General features: G+C 44.5%; 1 protein-coding gene across 1 annotated transcript in view; it reads left to right on the forward strand.

The window, feature by feature from the left end:
* Window positions 1-23,446, forward strand: part of LOC141100141 (uncharacterized) — a 110,284-nt gene extending 86,838 nt beyond the window's left edge. The window contains exon 6 of the mRNA XM_073588405.1: window positions 22,618-23,446. Coding sequence (XP_073444506.1) covers window positions 22,618-23,426 — 809 coding nt within the window. The 3' untranslated portion in view covers window positions 23,427-23,446. The remainder of the gene's footprint in view (window positions 1-22,617) is intronic.
* Window positions 23,447-23,737: the final 291 nt, after the last annotated feature.

Genomic DNA, 23,737 nt, shown 5'->3' on the forward strand with positions numbered 1-23,737 from the left:
GAGGGGGGACTGGCACTACCAAATCCGGAACTGTATTTTTTAGCTGCCCAAAGTCAACATCTCAGAGGGTGGTCTAATCAAGAGAAGGCAGGCGTCATCAGAGGAGTGCTGGAATACGTACTAAATATAAGCCAGTTGATACTTGGCCTAGAGAATGGGAAGATGGGTGTAATGGGAGATGGGTGTCCCACTCTGCGACTCTTACAAGACCTGTGGAACAGACTAAAGAGGGTGAAGAGGAGTGACCGGGTTGACTAGATTCACAGTTATATGGGATAATAATAACCTCCCAGAGATTCGGAAACTTGGGAGACTGGAATGCTGGAAACGTAGGGTGCTGACATTAATATCTCAAATTATGGGTAACGGGGAGCTTAGACCGTTTGTGCAATTACAGAGTGAGTTTCAGTTGCCAGATTCTGAGTGGTACCACTACTGTCAGGTACGGCATGCCATTACGGCTCAAAAACTTTCCAGAAACCTGCAGATACAATCTGACTGACATAGTGTTGGACTATATATGTGGTGGTGCTGGACTTACGAAAGGGGTAATTTCTAACACCTACAAAGATATATTGCATACACATTTAATGGGGTTCCCACTTAAAGCAAGATCCAAATGGGAGGGAGAGATTGGGATGATGACTGACGAGGTATGGGACAGCGTCCTAGAATATGTCCCCAAACTCACTATGAGTGAATCAGCTAGGTTGTCCCATCTTTGTGATCCATCGTGTCTACCGTACCCCCCTTCTGATGTTTAAAATGGGGCTGAGGGACAACTCTGACTGTCCAAGATGTGGGGGGTCTGATGCCGGAATCCTTCATATGATGTGGACTTGTCCCGGGCTATCTGCGTTCTGGCTTAATGTCATTTACAGAATAGAAGGGGCTTACGGAAGTGTTATACCAAAAAACCCACTGATCTGCATACTGGGATATGGGGAGGAAACTGAAATAGTTAATAGTGCAAAGCTTGCTATTGCCAGACTACTATATGTAGCAAGGAAGCTGATTGCGAGGAACTGGATCAGGAAAGAACCACCTTCTGGGAGAGAGTTTGTGAAACAGGTGTCTTGTATCATCCGACTGGTGTTGTGGATAAACCATTAATACCCGGACATAGGAACATTTCTGTTTTGTATGGTTTGATTGACAATATGGGTAAAGAGGATGACTAATGGTAAATTACGGTGTAAGAGGAATCTTATGGAGAAAAGAGTTATATATGCTGTCTATATGGGGGGGGGATGAGAGGGGGGGAATAGGGTTGTTCAATTTGTAAATCTATTGTTTGTGGAAGATTTACTGTATATTCTGTATTGAATTCTTATTAATAAAATTCTGATAAAAAAAAAAAAATAAAAAAATATATATATATATATATATATATATATATATATATATATATATATATATATATATATATATATATATATATATATATATATATATATATATAATATTTGGAGTGCACACACAAGGGTATTTTTAGGTGCTAGTGAAAAGGGAGCGGAATATCACCTATATACAAGGAAGAATTAATTGCACACTCAAGTTGTCATGAACAAATCGTGGATTTATTCTACAGAAAGGTATAGGGAATGGTAGTTTATTGCAACAGTTTTATATAGTTGTGAACCTAGGGAGGCTTGAGTAAGAGCAGACTCAACAGTCATGTTTTAAAAGGTATGGCAGCAGAAAAGTAATGGGGTAATGGTGTAGGGTTAAGGCATACAGCAAAGAGGTGTGAGAGACACAATGTGTGTTGGGGCAAAGGGAAAGCTTCTCACAGCACAGGGGTAACGGTATAGGGATCGCGGTACATAGCAAGCAGGTATAAAGGCTACAACCTAGGAGGCTCAGTGTGTAGTGTAGAGGTCACAACATAGGGTACACAGTATGTAATAAGAAAAAAAAAAGATGCATGGGGGGACACAACTATGGCAATTTGTGTAGTACCTATGAATTTCAAAAGTATACAGCTGAATGCAGTAAATTGGTGGCACACAACACGGAGAGGTGAGATGCATAGAAAGGATCAAGATCCGAGCCTAAAAGGGTGTGTGGAGCCATAGTACGTCCTCAGCTTCTCCGCCACTTAGCAACACCTACATTGTTACCTACGGAGTCCACATGTGTTGTCCTATGACATCTCACACCTACACCTGCCTCCTAAAAAGGCTTCCTTAACCACCGTGCCACCAGATCCGTGTCACATGACCATATCAGCCATATTTTAAATGGCTGCATTCTGCCTTTCCCCTTACAATTGGCGCTGTACAGCACCCTAGATGACATTTGATTAGATCCGCCATCAAGTGCGGGGAATGATGTGGGCTTGGCATGCGAGCCCACTTCAAAGGCTGGGACACTATCTTTGATGTACACTTGCGTCAGAGGTAATAATGAAGAGGTTAAATGATATGTTTACATCTCTTTCCGTTTTTCTGGACCCCGTTACTTACAGATATGATCATATAGATGTGATCATCTTTTTACCTTTTTATTGCCATGTGATGCACACACAGTATAAGTCACATGTCGGGGTGGGTGTGTGGAGTGGTCTCTAGCTGAGACTGTGTTATACAGTACAGGTACTGGCTTTTGTTTTACAGCACTTTCCTCATACTGTAGCAAGCACACTTGTTAACCACTTAAAATGCCACCGTCCGGCTCTAACAGCGACATTTAAAAGAAACCTGTCACCCAATTCATGCTGCCCAAACTATGGGAGAGACCGGTCAGTCACCAGGAATGTCACCTGACTAGTCTCATCTCTAGGTATAGTTCCTGGATCTTCTGACTTCTTTCTCTGAAACACCAGAGAGTTTCAGAGCAAGATATACTGGTCTATAGATCAGTCTGCATGAAAGTTCCCCTTTAACTGGGCATCCGCTCACCTGCAATACCATCATACTTTTGGATTTAAAAATGGCACGATGATAAAAGGTGGAGATTTATATGAAAGTGAAATTTCACTAATGATTTCTGGCATTTTTAGCAGGTATCCCATCTACAGGGTCTTAGTGGAAACTGCAGCATCTTCACTTTGCTGCTTTCTGAGTGTGTCTCCTCCCCTCTCCATAGTCTTTTTATTCAACAGGTATAGAATGTTCCCTAACTGAAGACAGAACTACAACATCTGTGCCCAAAGCATAGGTAAAATTCTGCTCACCACCAAAATCTCTTATGTATTGCATGGCATGTGCTGAGGAGGTTTGGCATCAGAGTGTGCAGTTAGATTTGGGAAGGGGCTAAAACCTTTTTTCTTTTTGCAAAACATCTGTCAATTGTGGGATTTATTTTCCATTACAACAATGATCATGTTGGTACATTTGTACAAAGATGATTAAAAATCAATAGCCTTTTTATATGTTAAAATGTGTTGCCTTCAAATTATAATCATCTGAGTATCACCTTTAATAATGTAGTAGCCAACAAATAAAGTAGCACTCTTTAGCGCTATAGCATGCAAACATGAAGCATATGAAATTTGAATTGCATTACTGCTCTAGAATATTAGAAAAATTGAGAATACTTTGCACAGAAAATGGCCAATTCAGGTGTACCCATCAGCCACGATAAGGCAATTCTGATTACTGAAAACCTGCCCAATGTGAATCATCTCTTGGGGTCTAGCCTATATTTATTTGGGAAGGTAGGCTCCTGCTGTAATTAAAAACACCTGGTGCTGAGGGGTGGAGTGCTCAGTCGGAGAGCTATATCCCAAGAGTATTCGCACAGGCAGGTTCCCAGCAACAAGAATCTCCTTTATCGTGGCTGCTGGGTACACGTGAAGTGGCCAATTTCTGTGCTAAGTATTCTCAGTAATGCAATTCATATTTCATGTTTGCATGCTATAGTGCTACAGAGTGCTACTTTATTTGTTGGTTAGGCTACTTTCACACTAGCTTTTTTTGCGCTGCGCCTCGTGCGCATTACAAACGCATGCAAAAAACGCATTAAGCGTTTGCTGTTTTCTGCGTATGCGATTTAACCAGTTTATCGCCATGTTAACTCTAAAAACGCATGCGATTTTAAACGCAAGCGTGCGCATGTCCTAGCGCACACGTGCGATCCCATAGACTGTAATTTTTTTTGTGCATTCCGTGCGCTAACGTGCGCATGCGTTTTTTGGCAGCAGTTGGGCGCACAGAAAAATGCAACATGTTGCGTCTGGCGCACACCTGGAAAAAAAGCAGCGCACGAAAGCAGACATGAACGCGTACAAGCGCTATACCATGCGCCCGCCATGTTAAAGATAGGGGAGCAATGTGCATGCGCACGAGGCACAGCGCTAAAAAAACGCAAGTGTGAAACCAGCCTTGTATATGGAGATGGCTACTCTTAAAAAGCACCTATTCACACCTGTTTTCTGTTTGGATGTGCAGGTCAGTCTTTTGATATTAATAATGTAATAGGTCACAGTGTTTGTCTCCTACAGAGGCATCAAGTAACCAAGATGAACCAGAGAGCTTTTCCAGTCATCCACAGTCTGAGTGTCTAGAGGAAAATGGCCAAGTCCCACAGAACCATCAGGTAAATAATAGATGGATGCGCACAGAAGCAGTGTGGGCCTCCTATTTGGTAATTTCAATGTCAATTCTCCTTATTCTCTGGCTTACAAAATGTAAAAAAAAAAAAAAAAAAGTCTAAATTTTGCTGCCATATAACTGGTTAATACGTAGTTTTGTATCTTAATTTTTTTTTCTTTTGATTTGTACATTATTTGCCCTTGTATTGAATCAGGAGGAAGAGCTGACAAATATTAAAGTTGAAGACATATCTGTAGAAGCCATGTATATGAATGGATATCGGCAGTGTAAAAAAGAGGACATTCCTGTAGAGATCAGCTCAGGTACGTAATAGCACGTTAATGATATTGAAGGCATTTTCATCCGTTCTCAGCTGTAACTTTCTTTATCTGAATAGTAATCATGTATTCAATGGGAATTTGCAGTTAAAACTCCCTGCTGCCGCAGGGATAAATTCCAGGAGAGAGATATCAAAGATTCACAGTGGTTTATTCAACGCGTTTCAGGGGTCTCATGCCCCCTTTATCAGGAAATGCCACACAGATGTACAGGCATCACAAGTGTATATAGTTCTGAGAGGACGCTGAGTTTAATAATCTTTATTAATAATAATAATCTTTATTTTTATATAGCGCTAACATATTCCGCAGCGCTTTACAGTTTGCACACATTATCATCACTGTCCCCGATGGGGCTTACAATCTAAATTCCCTAACTGTATGTCTTTTGGAATGTGGGAGGAAACCCACGCAAACACGGTGAGAACATACAAACTCCTTGCAGATGTTGTCATGGGTGGGATTCGAACCCAGGACTCCAGTGCTGCAAGGCTGCAGTGCTATCCACTGAGCCACCGTGAGTTTAAAAAAAGAGTGCCAAGAGATCAGATGACACAATGTCAAAGTTCAAAGACATCACGGGGTTAACTAATCCAATAGGTTATATTAGGCTATGTGCACACGCTGCGGTTTTTGCTGCAGTTCCGGCCGCTGCGGACCTGCAGCAGGTCTGCAGACAGAGTACAGTAGCATATTATCCTATGGGATTTACATTCTGCTGGTACATGCTGCGGATTTTTAACTGCGGAAAAGCTGCGGTTTTGAATCCGCAGAAAGAAATGACATGTCACTACTTTTCTGCGGATTCTGCTGCGGTTTACCATCTCCTCCATTGTAGAGATGATAAACCGCAGGCCAATCCGCAGGTCATTTTACCTGCGGTTTTTACCTGCGGTTTCGCAGATACAAATCCTCAGGCCAATCCGCTACTTTCACATTTCAGTTTTACAAATCCTGTGGGCTGCGGCGAAAAGTTGTAAAACCTGATCCGGTAGAAGATGCAGCCCGCCGGATCATCTGTTTAGGCCGGAGACGGTGCAGGAGAGGGAGAGAGAGTCTTCAAGCATGCGCTGTGGAAAAAAGCGGACCGGCGCTGTAAAAAAAAAACGTTGCAGGGAACGTTTTTTTGCAGACGCCGGACAGGCATTTTTTGCCAGACACGCCACATGGCCATCAGGCGCAATGTGGCGATAGTGCTAGTCTGTGGAAAAAAGCCGTATCTGGTGGCAACCGGCGCTGGATCCGGTTTTTACATTTTTCGCCGCATCGCGCCTGATGCTTAAAAACGGAAATGTGAAAGTAGCCTTACAGAGATGTGTAAAATGAAGAAAAAATTTTTTTCTTTTGAAAATACAACAATTATTAATATCATTATTATCTTCAATTCTAGGTACCAAATCTAGATTGCAACTTTCCAAAAAAGAGAAGAACCCAAGAACCTCTTTCCTCCCCCCACCCCCCCCCCCCCTCTTTTTCCTCTTTTTCCTCTTTTTTGAAAGTTGCAATCTAGATTTGGTACCTAAAATTGAAGATGTTAATGATATTAATAATTGTTGTATTTAAAAAAAAAAAAAAAAAAAATTCTCATTTTATACATCTCTGTAATATAACCCATTGGATTAGTTAATCCCGTGACGTCATTGAACTTTGACATTGTGTCATCTGATCTCTTGGCGCTCATTTTTTTTGAAACTCAGCATCCTCTCAGAACTATATATACGTGTCATGCCTGTACATCTGTGTGGTATTTCCTGATGAAGGGGGCATGAGACCCCTGAAATGTGTTGAATAAAGCCACTGTAAATCTATGACCTCTCTCCTGGAATTTAACCCTGCGGCAGCGCGGAGTTTTAACTGCAAATTCCCATTGAATACATGATTTCTTCTTGTCCTTGAGGACTTGTGGATCTGCAGCAGCCGCCAGACTGTATGCTCTTATCTCATCCTGACCAGGTGAGCAAGTTTCTTGTTATAATCCTTTTTTTGTAACGTGGATAAGACTCTATTGCGCTTTTTTGTCTCCCCATTCTTTTGCAATAGTTTATCTGAATAGTGGCATATGCTTTTAAATTTATTACTTTTTTTTTTTTTTTTAGTAGTGAGACTATTGTTTGAAAAGGAAACATCTTTTTATCAACAATTTTAACCCCTTAATGACCGTCGATACACATTTTAACAGTGGCTGTTAAGGGGCATTAATCCTCAGGGCTGCTTTTTCACAGCATTGAGGATAAACTGTACAGCACCCCTCCAGTGGACAGAATTACCGCAAGTGACAGCTGACACCCTGTGGCATCATCAATCGCGACTGTGGCATTTAAGTGTTTAAAAGGGGTTAAAAAAAACCCCCACTTTGACACAATTCTGCCCCACCCCTCCCCACCCGATCTCCAGTCCTAGGTGCCGAAGGTTGCCATGGCACTCTGAGGTCCTCTGATGACCACAGGGTATGGTGGCTTCTTAGATCCTGCTTTATGCTGGATCGTCCCGATATATAAAACTGTCAAGTTATTTATTCCATATGGTGAACACCGGAAAAAGAAAAAAAAAACGCTCCAAAGATGTCGCTTTTGTCATCATACTGAAATTCCTAATATGGATCATTTGGAAAATAAAGTTATAGCTCTCAGAATATGACTATACAAAAACAAATTCATTTTTATAAAAAATTGTTTTTAGTTGGTAAAAGTAGCAAAGCATAAAAAATTATACAAATTTGGTATCGCTATAATAGTGCACCGTGCAAAAAAATATAAAAATAACAAGTGCTGATTTTTTTTTTTACTTTGGTGTCTGAAAAATCTGAATAAAAAGGGAGCAAAAAAAGTTATGTACCCCAAAATAGCACCAAAAAATCTTCCAACTTGTCACTCAAAATATAAACCCTCATACAGCTTTGTTTGTCAAAACATCAAACCGTTAAAGCCCCCTCTCGCCCCCTCCTGAGTGGGCAGCTGCTCTACCACAATCTGTAGCGGACCTAACCAAAGTGTCCTAGACCTTGGTGCAGGTCCTGGAGTGTCTGCCTAGCCACTCATCCACTGCTGCTGCTCTGATCGTTGCCCAGGACAAATAGTACTCACCTGGTTACTTACTCCAGCATGTCAGATTGTGTACACGGTCAAACAAGCGGACACCTCATCTGGATCACACTCGCCATCCACATCTTCCAGGATAGCTGCTGTATCGCACTCCTCTTCATCTGTTCCTCAGGGAGCCTCAGGGTCCAACCTACGTTCCGAGTCAGATGCTGATGTAGACCTGAATCAGACCTCCAATCTTCAGGACATGGTTGACAGCCTGAACTCGGCTGTTAATTAAACGCTCCATGTCCAGGAAGATGAGTCTCCATTCTCCCCCACCAGATCTCGGATGTTTTCCAACTACAAGGAGTTTGATGTGATATTCTCTAAGGAAGGGGAGCACCCGAAAAAGCGTTTCCATGGTAGGAGGTGTTTGGATATCTTGTATCCCTTCGGACCCGACCTCCTCAAAAAATGGTCTGAGTCCCCGGTTGTGGACCCCACCCCCATTTACCCCTTGTCCACAAACACCGTCCTATTTCGCCCAGATGATGCCTCGCTCAACGATCCTACCAATGGGCATATTGAATCCTGACCAAGGTCGTCTTTGAGGCCGCAGTTACATACCTTTGCCCAACCTTCGCCTACATGTGGGTAGTCAAGTCGGTTTCCACCTGGGCGAAGCTGAGCTGCTCCAAGGTTATTCAGTCCAGGGCCTCATCCAGCGAGTTAGTTGATCTCGCGGACCAAATTGCTCCTGCCGGAAAATACTTTCTTTGTCATTAAACTCGCCTACTTGCTCCTCTCTCGCCGCCAGCGACATCATAGCCATCCACAGAATCCTCTGGCTTAAAGTTTGGAACATGGACGCAGCTTCTAAGAAGTCTCTCACTAGCCTTCCATTCCAGGGGTCTTTTCTTTTTGAAACAAAGCTGGAACAGCTCATCTCTGACGACACCGGCGGTAAGAGTACCTCTCTTCCCCAGCCCAGACCAAGCATCCCCCCCCCCCCCCCCACACACACACACACACACACACACACACACACACACACACCAGGAGACATACTCTCCAGTTCCACTACTGTTGGCAGCTTTTAAGATCCAGAGCTAACAGGTTTTCATATTCATGATGTGTCACAACCACAAGGAGATCCTCTCAGGGTAGGGGTCATTTCTTCTCTTCCAGAGCGCATGGCTTTCCATAGTCGACGACGTCTGGGTCAGCAACTCCATATCCACCAGTTACAAAATAGAATTTTCTTCTCTCCCTGGTATATAATGGGTGCTGCTCACGTATCAGATAACTTGGTGGCCGGCGTGTTACGGAGCAGTAGCATAGCTATGTGCCGTATTCCCACTAGCTGCACATAGTGGATACGTAAAGTATTCAGACCCCTTTAAATTTATAAGAATAGTGGGTTGGTATTTGCGCTATATTATTTCCCTTTACATTTTTCACTCTTTGTTTCATTGCGGCCGTTTGGTAAATTCAAAAAAGTTTTTTTTCCTCATTAATGTATACTCTGCACCCCATCTTGAATGAAAAAAATGTAGAAATTTTTGCAAATTTATTAAAGAAAAACAAATATCACATGGTCATAAATATTCAGACCCTTTGCTCAGTATTGAGTAGAAGCACCCTTTTGAGCTAGTACAGCCATGAGTCGTCTTGGGAGGGATGCAACAAGTTTTTCACACCTGGATTTGGATCCTCTGCCATTCTTCCTTGCAGATCCTCTCCAGTTCCGTCTGGTTGAATGGTGAACGTTGGTGGACAGCCATTTTCAGGTCTCTCTAGAGATGCTCAATTGGATTTAGGTCAGGGCTCTGGCTGGGCCAGTCAAGAATGGTCACAGTTGTTCTGAAGCCACTCCTTTTGTTATTTTAGCTGTCTGCTTAGGGTCATTGTCTTGTTGGAAGGTGAACCTTCGGTCAAGTCTGAGGTCCAGAGCACTCTGGAAGAGGTTTTCATCTAGCATGATGCTGCCACCACCATGTTTCACTGTTGGCTGTTGGGAATGTATTGGGCAGGTGATGAGCAGTGCCTGGTTTTCTCCACACATACCGCTTAGAATTATCACCAAAAAGTTATATCTTCATCTCATCAGATCAGATAATCTTATTTCTCATAGTCTGGGAGTCCTTCATGTGTTTTTTAGCAAACTCTGTGGGCTTTCATATGTCTGGCACTGAGGAGAGGCTTCCGTCGGGCCACTCTGCCATAAAGGCCTGACTTGTGGAGGGCTGCAGTGATAGTTGACTTTGTGGAACTTTTCCCATCTCCCTACTGCATCAGTGTAGCTCAGCCACAGTGATCTTGGGGTTCTTCTTTACCTCTCTTACCAAGGCTCTTCTACCACGATTGCTCAGTTTTGCTGGACGGCCAGGTCTAGAAAGACTTCTGGTGGTCCCAAACTTCTTCCATTTAAGGATTATGGAGGCCACTGTGCTCTTAGGATCATTGAGTACTGCAGAAATTCTTTTGTAACATTGGCCAGATCTGTGCCTTGCCACAATTCTGTCTCTGAGCTCCTTGGCCAGTTCCTTTGACCTCATGATTCTCATTTGGTCTGACATGCACTGTGAGGTCTTATATAGACAGGTGTGTGCCTTTACAAATCAAGTCCTATCAGTTTAATTAAACACAGCTGGACTCCTATGAAGGAGTAGTACCATCTCTAGGAGGATCACAAGGAAATGGACAGCATGTGACTTAAGGCCCCGTCACACATAGCGATCTCGCTAGCGAGATCGCTGCTGAGTCACAATTTTTGTGACACAACAGCGATCTCACCAACGAGATCCTTGTGTGTGACAGCGATTAGCGACCGGCCCCCCTGCCGGTATCGCTGATCGCTGCAGGAAAGGCCAGGTCTTTTTTTTGGTCGCTGGTCTCCCGCTGGCCACCACGCATCGCTGCGTGTGACAGGCGGGAGACCAGCGATCTGCTGGTAACTAATGTACACATCGGGTATCCAAGGGATGTGCGTCCCTTAGGTACCCAATGTGTACGTTAGTTACCAGCGCGCTGATGCAGGGAGCTGGTAACTAACGTACACATCGGGTATCTAGGGACGCACATCCCTTGGATACCCGATGTGTACGTTAGTTACCAGCTCCCTGCATCAGCGCGCTGGTAACTAACGAACACAGCGACGCCGCGCTGATCAAGCTGTCTGTTTGACAGCTCACCAGCGATCACATAGTGATTCACCAGCGATCCTGACACATTGATATCGTTGTCAGAATCGCTGGTGAGTCGCTGTGTGTGACTCCAGCCTTAAATATGAGTGTCTGAGAAAAGGGTCTGAATACTGTGATATTTTGGTTTATTTACAAAAATTTTGCAAGAATTTACCAAATGGCTGCAATGAAAGAGTGAAAAATTTAAAGTGGTCTGAATACTTTCCATACCCACTGTATAATGAAAGCGAACTAGAGGCGTGTCTGCCACTCTAGTAACTGCTTAGTCTTACTGCCTTAAATCTACTATAATTTACATCAGATTTGATTTGAGATAAAATTACATACCAAATTGTTCTATTTTCTCCTATTACCCCATGTGTGAATTAAAACTCTGAGGCTAGAGTAAAATTTTAGCGAAAACTGCTAAGTTTTTTTTATTTTCATGGCTTATGATGTACTCTGTGGATTAAAAAATTCTCACCACATGGCTAGATCAATTTCTTTTTAGTTTGCCAAATGGGGTAAGTTGTGGGAGTTTGTTTTTTTTGCCACTTCACGGGTTCTGCAAATGCAACTCTTGTGTCCAAATATGTGTTTCTAAAATTAAATGGTGCTCTTTGCATTCCAAGTTTTGCCATGTGACCAAACAGTTTTTGACCAAATATGGGTAATCATTGTGTTCGGGAGAAATTATGGGGTCCATTTTCTCCTATTATGCATTATGAAAATTTAATGGCTAAAATGACATTTTAGCGGAAAAACTTAATTTTCAAGTTTACGGCCACATTTAAGTTCTCGGACACACCAATGGGTTCAGAATGCTTAACACACCTCTAGATGAATTCCTTGATAGGTCTAGTTTCCAAAATGGGGGAATTTGTGAGTTTTTTGCTGTTCTGGTATCTCAGTGGCTCTGCAAATGAGACATGGATTGTGCAATCTATTCCAGCCAAATTTACAATCCAAATACCAAATGTCGCTTTTGTCTTCTGAGCCCTGACGTTTGTCCAAACAGATCTTTTTTGACCACATGTTGAGTTTTGCCACACTCTGAAGAAAGTGGATAACAAACTGTGAGGTACATTTTTTTTTTTTTTCATGTTGCCTTTTGAGAAAGTCAAAAGTTTGGGGCTAAAGCAACATTTTTGTGAAAAAATTATTTTTTTTCAATATGATGACCTAATCTTATCAAATTCTGTGTAATACCTGTGGGTTAAAAATGCTCACTATACCCCTGGATAAAATCCATGAGGGGTGTAGTTTCCAAAATGGGGTCAGTTGTGGGGGGCTTCTGCTGTTTAGGCACCTTTAGGGGCCCTGAAAATGCAACATGGCATCCGCAGTCTATTTCAGCCAAATTTGTGTTCCCAAATTCAAGTGGCGCTCCTTCCCTTCTGAGCCCTGCCGTTTGTCCAGAGATTTCTGACCATTTGTGGGATATCATCACGCTCAGAAGAAACGTGGTAACAAATTGTGAGGTCAATTGTCTTGTGCTAACACTTGTCAAAGTGGAAAAAAATGGGGCTAAAGTAACATTTTAGAAGAAAAAGTACGTCTTTTTTTTTTCTTCATTCCACTTTGCATTAAACCATGTGTAACACCTGAAGGGCTCAAAAAATTTCCTGACAGCAGTTTTCAAGCATTTAAGGCTAGATTCACACTAGTGTTTATGAGCGCAGCGACGGCCTGCGCACGGCCGCCGCTAAGCCCTGCCCCTGCCGCGCCTCTGCCGGTAGCTCCGCCCACCGGCGCATGACGCTGCATGCGCCCTGCGTCCCCTATCTTTATCACAGGGGGCGCAGGCCGTGCGCAGTATGCGTTTGGCGGCGCATGCGTCCTTTTGACGGTGCGCCAAACGCAACCTGCTGCAGTTTGGTTGCGTCGGCGCACCGTCAAAAAGGCGCATGCGCCGCCAAACGCATGCTGCGCACGGCCTGCGCCCCCTGTGATAAAGATAGGGGACGCAGGGCGCATGCAGCGTCATGCGCCGGTGGGCCGAGCTACCGGCGGAGGCGCGGCAGGGGGCGGGGCTTAGCGGCGGCCGTGCGCAGGCCGTCGCTGCGCTCATAAACGCTAGTGTGAAACTAGCCTTAGGGGTGCGGTTTTTAAAATGGTATCACTTTTTGGCTTGCTTCCAATATGGTCCCTAAAGAAACAGGTTTTGTAGTTTTCTTTTAAAAAAAAAAAAATTAGAAATTGCTGCTAAACTTTTAACCCTTCTAACATCCTAACAAAATAAAATGACGTTTGAAAAATGATACAGATTTGAAGTAAACAGATATAAAAATTGAAAGTTTGAAAACTGCTAATTTTTCGCAACAATTCTGATATTTTCACAGATAAACGCAAAACATCAACATAAATTTACCACTAACAAAGTACAATTGTCATGAAAAAATATTTTCAAGATCACTGATACGTTGAAGTATTCCACAGTTATTACCACATAAAGTGACACTAGTCAGATTTCGGAAGTTTGGCCTGGTCATTGAGGTCAATGGGCTCTCACTAAGGGGTTAAATGAGTTCCCAGTGTTCTTGTCTCACCTTGCACATGAGATAATTTTTACGCCTTAACGCTTCATGGTGGATATGTGTCATGGATCCAGTCGGGGCGTTTGAAACGGGCTCAGGAACTGAGACTGCCCAACACAGGGTATTTGTGGCTGTGTTTCATAGCCTGAATCTGCTACTAACAGCTGTTAACCCCTTTCCGACATCTGGCGTAAATTTTGCTGATGTTGGACTCCCTCCCTTTGATGTGGGCTCCGGAGGTGAGCCCACATCATTCCAGGCACGTGTCAGCTGTTTTGAACAGCTGACATGTGCCCAAAACAGCCACGGGAGGTATTGTGATCCACCTGCGAATATTAACCCAATAAATGCCGCTGTCAAAGTCTGAGGCTAGCTTCACACTAGCGTTTTGGGCCCCTGCTCGCCCCCTCCGGTCATCTCCGCCTAGTATTGCACACGGCTGCATGCGATCTGCACACCCTATCTTTAGCATAGGGTGCGCAGACCGTGTGCTGACTGTGCGCTAGTAGAATTTTGTGTGCGCTGCGCCCTTTTGACGGTGCTCCGAGCGCACCAAAATGCAACATGGTGTGTTCGGCGCACCGTCAAAAGGGCGCAGCACACGCAAAATTCTACTAGCGTACGGTCTGTGCACCCTATGCTAAAGATAGGGTGTCCAGCTCCACACAAGGATCGATTTCCAAATTTATTCCAATAAAGATAATATACAGATCAGCTCACACAGGAGCGACATAAGCGACGCGTTTTGATCACTACATGCAATCTTTATCAAAGCTACCATATCAAAATCACACACAGGTTAAAAAGGAGCAGAAACCAATCCTGAGTCTAATACAAGTCACATGATTGGAAGGTCCTGTGTGAGCTGATGCAGCCCTGGAGCTGATCTGTATATTATCTTTATTGGAATAAATTTGGAAATCGATCCTTGTGTGGAGCTGGATATTTCTCTTCTTTCTTCGTTGAACTGACCATTGCAGGATGGTGATCCGTGCTCCCATGGAAGTCGGTGAGCTGGCTTTACGCTTTTGAATAAAGATAGGGTGTGCAGATCTCATGCAGCCATGTACAGTACTAGGCGGAGATGACCGGAGGGGGCGGGGCTTAGCGGCAGGCGTGCGCTGCTGCCCAAAACGCTAGTTTGAAGCTAGCTTGACAGAGGCATTTAACATGCGCTTCTGGGAAGTGCTCTGGAAATCCCACTTATCGGTGACCCTGTCACTTGATCACGGGTCACCGATGGGTTGGCATGACAACCAGAGGTCTCCAGCAGACCTCTATGATTGTCATAGCCAGATTGCTATGAGCGCCGCACAGTGGTCAGCGCTCATAGCAAGCGAATAATTCTGCTACATACAGGCAATCTGATCATTGCCTGTATCTAGCAGAGCCGATAATGTTTTAAAAAAAAAAAATAAAAATAAGTTCAAATCACCCCCTTACTCTGTCGCCTAATTGGGGGACACAGAACCTTGGGTGTTATGCTGCTGTCCACTAGGAGGCGACACTATGCATAATCTGAAAAAGATTAACTTTGGCTCCTCCTCTGCAGTATACACCCCTGGACGGCGTCAGCCTTCTCCAGTTTTTGCTTAGTGTCGCAAGGAGGCACACCTTTTTTCTTCCGTTTTTTTTTTTTTCACGGAAATACAGATGAAGAAAAGTGGGTCTCCAGCGAGACTCCCGGCATGGCTCCCTCCTCGGTCCCCTATTAGGGGTACCCGGTTGAGGTCGAGGTGGTTTTTTTCCCCATGTCGCTCCCTCCCCAGTCCCTCGGGTCCTGGTTCGAGGTCGAGACCCCCCCTCCTTCCCCAACCCCTTTAAGGGGTCTGGGTTGAGGTTGAGGCGAGGATGAAGACCCCCTGACGGTGACAGACGCACCCTCCCTAATCCCCCGCAGGGGGTATTAGGTTGAGACGCCTCAGGTAGGGTCGGAGATCAGGCAGCATTCCGCAGCTTCCAGGGACCCCAGGCCGGCTGAGGGATCCTGTGGGGGCCGGGGGAGGGTGCGGACTGGATGGCACAGCAGAAACAGGGCTTTTGCTGCGTCCCTGTCTCTGCAGCAGCAGCGGCTCCATAGCCCTTCAGGGGCCCCCCATACAAAAACCGCTACCCCTGCTACCCCCACCGCTATCCAGTCGACCGTTCTGGGGGGTCTGGTACAAATCCGCCCCCACCCCCCGGACTACCGCGCCGCTCTGGAGCCCTCCTGGGCATCAGGCTTCAAATTTAGACCGCGGCTTCGGCCTAGCTGAAGCCGCCGCCTTTTCCCCGCCCCCCGACCAAAATGACACACTGGAGTGTCATAGAAGGGGCGGATTGAGGCAGAAAGGGGGCGTTTTTACACAGCCCAGCGCGCCCTTTTCAGCTCTCCGCCCCCTCCTCCCTCTCCTCAGAGCCCCGGTGGCCATTTTTTCTGGATGAGATCCAGGAGAGAAGCATCACAGCGGTCTCCGGGGGGGCACAGAACTTGGATCTGTCGGCGCTGGACCTAGGGGCACACCGGTGGGGTAAGCTCACAGCTGGGTTCTCATTACTCAGCTGTGAATCTATACTTCATATAAGGCTTTCTGTGGGTTCCCTCTGCGTAGCCACCCCTGTACGATCCCTTATAGCCAGCCTCTGTGCACTATGCCGGGCTCAAGGAAGAGAACCAGGCAGGAATGTTTCTATGCATTCTGCACAGCCTGCAAAGCCACGCTCCCTAGTGGCAGCACGTATCCGCACTGCCGGGACTGCATCCAGAACTCTGGGTCAGAACCCCAGGGAGTCCCTACTGACGCTTCAGTGTCACAGGCCACGCCGGAATGGGCAACTCAGATGTCTCAGTCTATGTCACAGTCCATAGACAACCTAACTGCTACATTGCTGCAAGCTCTGCAGAGTCGGGCCCCGGCTATGGACGGTACACAGCAAACGGACAGCTTGTCTCAGGAACATGCTGCTTCCGACTCCCACAGACGTAAGCGGACTCACAGGTCTCGATCACCTGAGTCGCACTATAGCACAAGGTCGTCCCCCTCTAGGGAGAGACAGCGTCATTCCAGGTCTCCTGGGCAGTCCCCTGCCACAGACAGACAGTGCAATTTACCACAGGGTTCCCCCGCCCCAGAAGACCCCCGCCCCAGGTCGCCCTCCAGGGATCACCTTAGTGAGGCACAGGATTCGGAGGGCATCTGTGACTCCGACTCAGATATTGAAACGGTCAGGTCCGTGGTACCTTCTCCCCCTAGCAATACAGCGCTAGTTGAGGACATAATTTCTTCTATTCATCGGGTGCTAAAAATTCCAGAGTCGCCCCCGGAAGTCCCAAAACATAGGATTTGCTTCGAAAGTGTTCAAAAACCACCTAAGGTCTTCCCTAATCACGATGAGTTTGAGAAAATACTTACCAAACAGTTTGCGCAGCCTGACAAAAAATTCGCTAATCGCAAATATCTGGAAGCGAAGTACCCCTTCCCACAGGAAGACACCAAACAATGGGCAGATCCACCTGAAGTGGACCCTCCGGTTTCTAGGCTAGCAGCACAGTCTTTACTCTCTCTGCCGGATAGCTCAACCCTCAGGGACGCAGCAGACCGGCAAGTAGAACGCATGGCTCGTTTTATTTTCGAAGCGGCAGGCGCCTCTCTGGGCCCTGCGTTTGCTTCAGTTTGGGCAGCCAAGGCCATCCTAGCTTGGGCCAAAAGACTACAGGAGGGTCTTCAGGCTTCAAATCCTGAACTCTCGGACCAAGCGGTCCAGATGGCAGTGGTAGCAGACTACATGATTCATGCAGCCCTGGATTCCGCCAGAGGTGTAGCGGGAATAGCATCAAACGCCATCACGATCCGACGCATCCTCTGGCTGCGAGAATGGAAAGCGGATGCGGCCTCAAAGAAGTCCCTCACGCGACTTCCGTATTTTACTGGTAGACTTTTCTGCGAAAAGTTGGACACCATGATAGCCAATGCCACCGGGGGTAAGAGTACCTCTCTCCCTCAACTAAAACCGAAACGCACGTTTAAACGAAGAAATCAGATGCGATTCCGATCCTTTCGGAATTCTTCGGGCTGGTCCGTTTCGCGCCCAGTGCAAAACCGCAACCGTTCTCCACGCAGAGACAACCCACGGACGCAGCAGCGACTGGACAGGGCTTGGCAGTCGAAAGCAAGCCAAGCGAAACCCAAGGGAGGAAAACCTCAGAACTTCACTTCATCATGACTCGAGACCTCCGGAAGACACCCCACCAGTAGGCGGCCGACTTTTACTCTTTCAGTAAGTCTGGCTGCCTATTACAGAAGACAGGTGGGTCAGGGAAATAGTGTCTTCCGGATACAAGATAGAGTTCACTTCCGTTCCACCGAACCGGTTCTTCCTTTCTGTTCCTCCAACACCACCAGAAAAGGCTCGTGTCTTCCACCAAGCGGTTTCCTCTCTCCTTCAATCAGGAGTTGTGGTGCCGGTTCCCGCGAACGAGAGATTCCGAGGATTCTACTCAAATTTGTTCGTAGTCCCCAAGAAAGGAGGCGGCGTCCGACCCATACTGGACCTAAAACAGCTCATGCAAGCTCCACCCTTCGAACCTCTTAGAGGAGTTCCACTCTCCATTCTGTCTCAGAAAGTGGTTTTTCTAGTGGCTATCACCTCGTTACGCAGAGTGTCGGAATTGTCAGCACTTTCCTGCAGACGACCTTTCCTAGCCTTTCACCAGGACAAGGTGGTTCTCCGCACGGTACCATCCTTCCTTCCGAAGGTTGTGTCCAACTTTCACCTTAACGAAGAGATTTCACTGCCTTCCCTTTGCCCGGTTCCGGTCCATAGAGTGGAGAAGGCTCTGCATACGCTTGACCTAGTCAGGGCATTGCGGATTTACGTGTCCAGGACTGCACCTTTCCGGAAATCCGATTCCCTCTTCATTCTTCCAGAAGGTAGTCGCAAGGGGTTGCCGGCTTCCAAGGCTACCCTTGCCAGGTGGATCAAGTCCACCATACATGAGGCCTACCGACTTAACAGTTCCCCTCTTCCGGCCGGTATCACGGCACACTCTACACGGGCAGTAGGGGCCTCCTGGGCCATTCGGCATCAGGCTTCGGCACAACAAGTGTGCAAGGCGGCCACTTGGACTAGCCTACACACGTTTACGAAACACTACAGTGTTCATACCCAGTCCTCAGCGGATGCGAGCCTGGGTAGACTGGTTCTGCAGGCGGCAGTACCCCAAGTCTAGGGGACTGTCAGCACAATATTCGTCCACTGCTTCCCACCCAGGGACTGCTTTGGGACGTCCCAAGGTTCTGTGTCCCCCAATTAGGCAACAGAGTAAAGGAGATTTTTGTGTACTCACCGTAAAATCTTTCTCTTAGCCTTTAATTGGGGGACACAGCTCCCACCCTGTTGCCCTTACGGGCCGTTGTTTCCTGTTGAGTTCTTATATTGTTCTTGAGCTCGTACATAGTAGCCTTCTTACAGGCATGGTTATGTTATTTGGTTACGTTCCTCCTTATGCTTTGGCACAAAACTGGAGAAGGCTGACGCCGTCCAGGGGTGTATACTGCAGAGGAGGAGCCAAAGTTAATCTTTTTCAGATTATGCATAGTGTCGCCTCCTAGTGGACAGCAGCATAACACCCAAGGTTCTGTGTCCCCCAATTAAAGGCTAAGAGAAAGAGATTTTACGGTGAGTACACAAAAATCTCCTTTTTCGTCCCATTCAAAATAAAACAATAAATAAAATCAAGCATACACATATTTGGTATCGCCGCTTTCAGAATCGCCCGATCTATCAATATAATGAAAGAATTAACCCAATCTTTAAACAGCGTAATAAGAAAAAAAGTAAAAATGCCAGAATTAAGGTGTGTTTTTTTTTTTTTTTTTTTTTTTTCGGGTCGCTGCAGCATTGCATTAAAATGCAATAACAGGCGATCAAAAGATCATATCTGCACCAAACTAGTATCATTAAAAACGTCAGCTTGACACGCAAAAAAAATAAGACCTCGCCCAACCCGATATCATGAAAAATGGAGACGCTACGGGTTTTGGAAAATGGCATTTATTTATTTAAAATTTTTTCTCAGCCACTTAGATAAAAAAGAATCTATGCATGTTTGGTGTCTATGAACTCGTATTGACCTAGAGAATCATAATGGCAGGTCAGATTTAGCATTTAGTGAACATGGTGAAAAAACAAGTGTGGTATTGCACTTTTTTTGCAATTTCACCGCACTTGGAATTTTTTTCTGTTTTCGAGTACACGACATGGTAAAACCATTGGTGTCATTCAAAAGCACAACTCGTCCTGCATAAAACAAGCCCTCACGTGGCCATTTTAACCAAAAAATTAAAAAGTTATGGTTCTGGGAAGAAGGGGAGCGAAAAACACAAAACCAAAAATACCTCTGGTCGTTAAGGAGTTAAAGGGACTATTCAAACAAAGTACTGCCGCTTGGTGCTTTGTGGTTAAATAATTGACCCCACCACTAAGCACCGAGCGGCAGTACTTAGTGGTGGGGTCAATTATTTAACCACAAAGCACCAAGCGGCAGTACTTAGTGGTGGGGTCAATTATTTAACCACAAAGCACCAAGCGGCAGTACTTAGTGGTGGGGTCAATTATTTAACCACAAAGCACCAAGCGGCAGTACTTAGTGGTGGGGTCAATTATTTAACCACAAAGCACCAAGCGGCAGTACTTAGTGGTGGGGTCAATTATTTAACCACAAAGCACCAAGCGGCAGTACTTAGTGGTGGGGTCAATTATTTAACCACAAAGCACCAAGCGGCAGTACTTAGTGGTGGGGTCAATTATTTAACCACAAAGCACCGAGCGGCAGTACTTAGTGGTGGGGTCAATTATTTAAACACACCTTCCCACCTGCATGTTTTTCCTCACTCTCCAACCTTCATAGGACCAGAGAATGGTGAAGATAGATGGAAACCATGCAGGTGGGAAGGTGTATATAAATAAATGACCCTGCCATGAAGTATGGAGTGCCTGTATTTGGTTTAAATGGTCATTCTGTGCTGACAGTCTCTTTAATGCCTTGATTGTTGATCTGGCTCGGGCATTCAGGCATCCATTTTCCTTTGAGACTGAGGTGTGTGGATGGGTTCCTGTGGCAGCCAGGAGCCTGCTGAAGGCCATGATTCTACTATGTTCGTTCTACTGCCATAAGCTGGGATTCTTAGGAGATTGTGATTTTTACTATAGACAGTAATGCTGAAGTATTTCTGTAATGTAGTAGAAGTGATGAAAGGTTAAAATCACGCACCGGGACTGAGTGAAAAAAAAAAAAAAAAAAAAAAAAAGTTTAACATCATTTAAATTATATAAAAAACATAAAAATTCAGACCCCCCCCACACACACACACACAAACCCACCCTTTTCCCAGTGAAATATGTTAAAGTAACTGGAAAAAAAAACACCTAAACATATTTGTTAAGGCGAGGTCTGTATAAGTTCAATCTATCAAAATCCAACATTGTTTAATCCATACTGTAAGTACCATAGTAAGAAAAAAAGAAAAAAAAATGCCTTTTTCGGCACATCTTCAGCATAAAAATATAGTAACACACAATTGAAATGTATAATGCACCGCAAAATGGAATCGATAAAAATGACATCTCCGCACCCAAAAAAAAATAAGCCCTCACTCTGCCGCATTAATGTAAAAATAAAAAGGTTATGGATCTTGAAAAAATGACAGCACAAACACATTAATTTCTTTTTTTTTTTTTTTTTTTCTTTCAAAGATCAGAATATTTTACCCCACTAAAACAGTAAAAACTTAGCCTGCCTATACCGACTGATGGTTTTCCCTGCATTAGCTTCTATACAGCGAAGGCTGTCAATCTGTACGGGCGGGAAAGCAGAACTCATTCCTATCTGAATTTTCTACACTTTTTTCTCAGAATTCCTGCTCCAATTCTCTCTCCATTTTATTTTATGCTGTTCCCAGAAAAGCAACATAAATTACTTGACGGATTTGCATTACACAAACGCTGAAGACAAAAAAGAAAAATCAGCCATCACGTTGCATTCGTATTCCTTCCCTATACATGTAAAGTCTTTGTACTTTGTTACGTACTATTATTGCATTTTAGCATCCTGAGGCTTCTATTTCCATGAGTGACATGTCCGTGCCTGTAAGTTACATGTCTCTTCCAGATTGCACATAGACATGAAATGTCCAGACGGTTCTCACTTTACTCTGCAATGACATTCTAAAACATTAATGCAAGAGAAACGGCTTGCAGGAGATCATGCAATTGGGTGATACCCCCATAGTGAAGGCAGGGACGGCTAATTACCATCTTTGTCTTCCTGATCGCTATTAACACAGTGCTGAACAAGTGCTGTGCATGCAGTACAGACGGCACTAATATCATGTACTCCCCTAGACCCAGCAATCGTGAACGCTGGTTGTAGGGGGAGAGGAGTTGCTTGGGCCCAAGAGGCACAGTCTGCCCTGATTTACAGGTAAAAGGCTGAATTTTTCTGCAACTAGGGCTAACATACCAGTCCCAGCTATCAAGGGCAAATGGAAAACTAATGCCTTAATATGTTAAAATGGCTTCCCGATGGTCTTTAAAAACAGAGTCGGGAGCACTGGTATTTTTTTTTTCTTATGTGATGTTTTGAAGAATAATTATTTTATTTGTATATATGCACATATAAAATGTTTGTATTTTGTAGAAAGCTTTCCCATTGAAATGTCATGTTGTTTCCAATTTTTCCAAAATACCAATGATATTCTAGTAGGTTTTTTTTTCTCCCATAGATAACTGTGCCGGTAGTTTAGAGGATCAAATGATTTTGCTTCCAGATTTTGAAGCTGAAGATTCGGATATCGCAGAGAATACATCTGAAAAACACCATATTACTCCTAATATACCTGTATTTTTTAATAACCACAATCTTTCATCTGACTCTTCTTTTTATCACAGGGACCCTTTTCCTGACCTATCTCAAATGGTTAATGAAAGCACAGGTTACAGCAGGGGTAAAATATTTCCCTGCACTGATTGTGGGAAACTTTTTAAAAAGAGCTCAAGTCTTTCTATGCACATGAGAATTCACAGTGATGAGCGGCCATTTTCATGCTTAGAATGTGGGAAGTGCTTTACCCAGAACTCAATTCTTCTGGAACATCGAAGAATTCACACAGGAGAGAAACCATTTTCATGTTCAGATTGTGGAAAATATTTTGCCCAGAAGTCAGCTCTTGTTAAGCATGAGAGAAGTCACACAGGGGAGAAGCCATTTGCTTGTTTGGATTGTTGGAAATGTTTTACCCGTAAAGATCATCTTGAGAGGCATCAAAGAATTCACCGGGATGAGAGGCCGTTTTCATGTTCCGAGTGCGGAAAAAGTTTTACTCGGATATCCGTTCTTGTTGCACATCAGAGAATTCACACAGGGGAGAAGCCATATTCATGTTCAAAATGTGGGAAATGTTTTACCTATAAATCTGTTCTTATCGAACATGAGAAAATCCATACAGGTGAGAAACCATTTTCGTGTTCAGACTGTGGAAAAAGTTTCGCTCAAAAGTCAACTCTCGTTGCACATCAAAGAACTCACACAGGGGAGAAACCATTTCCATGTTCAGAATGTGGGAAATGTTTTAGCATAAAATCAGGTCTTGTTAGACATCAGAGAACTCACACTGAGGAAAAAGCATTGTCATGTTCAGAATGTGGGAAATATTTTAGCCTAAAACCAGAAGACCTCATACATCATAGAAGCTACACAGGTGAAAATTGTGTTAACGAGCAACTGGTAAAATGTTATCTTTGTATGTTATTGCCTAATGCAATGTAATAAATCACTCTGGCACTTTCTGAGAGTCATTCATTTTAACACACATTGTGGTCTTCTTCCACATACACTATGTTGAGAACTGGGTTCATGCAACACTTGTCCTGCTTTCTGCAACTCGCGTAGATCAGAATAGCTACCTTTTTATTCTTTCCCTACTTGAGTGCATCCGATCTTGGCTGCCTAGCCCGGTGAGATGCTTGGGATTTTTGTTTTGTCAGAGGTCAGACCAGTATCTATCTGACTTCTCAGGTATGTATTATGGATATGCCATAAATGTTTGTGATTTGAAATACATTTTTAACGCTTTTAGT

This window comes from Dendrobates tinctorius, unplaced genomic scaffold (assembly GCF_039654945.1).
Source record: "Dendrobates tinctorius isolate UK_male_01 unplaced genomic scaffold, ASM3965494v1 ptg000103l, whole genome shotgun sequence".
NCBI lineage: Eukaryota > Metazoa > Chordata > Amphibia > Anura > Dendrobatidae > Dendrobates > Dendrobates tinctorius.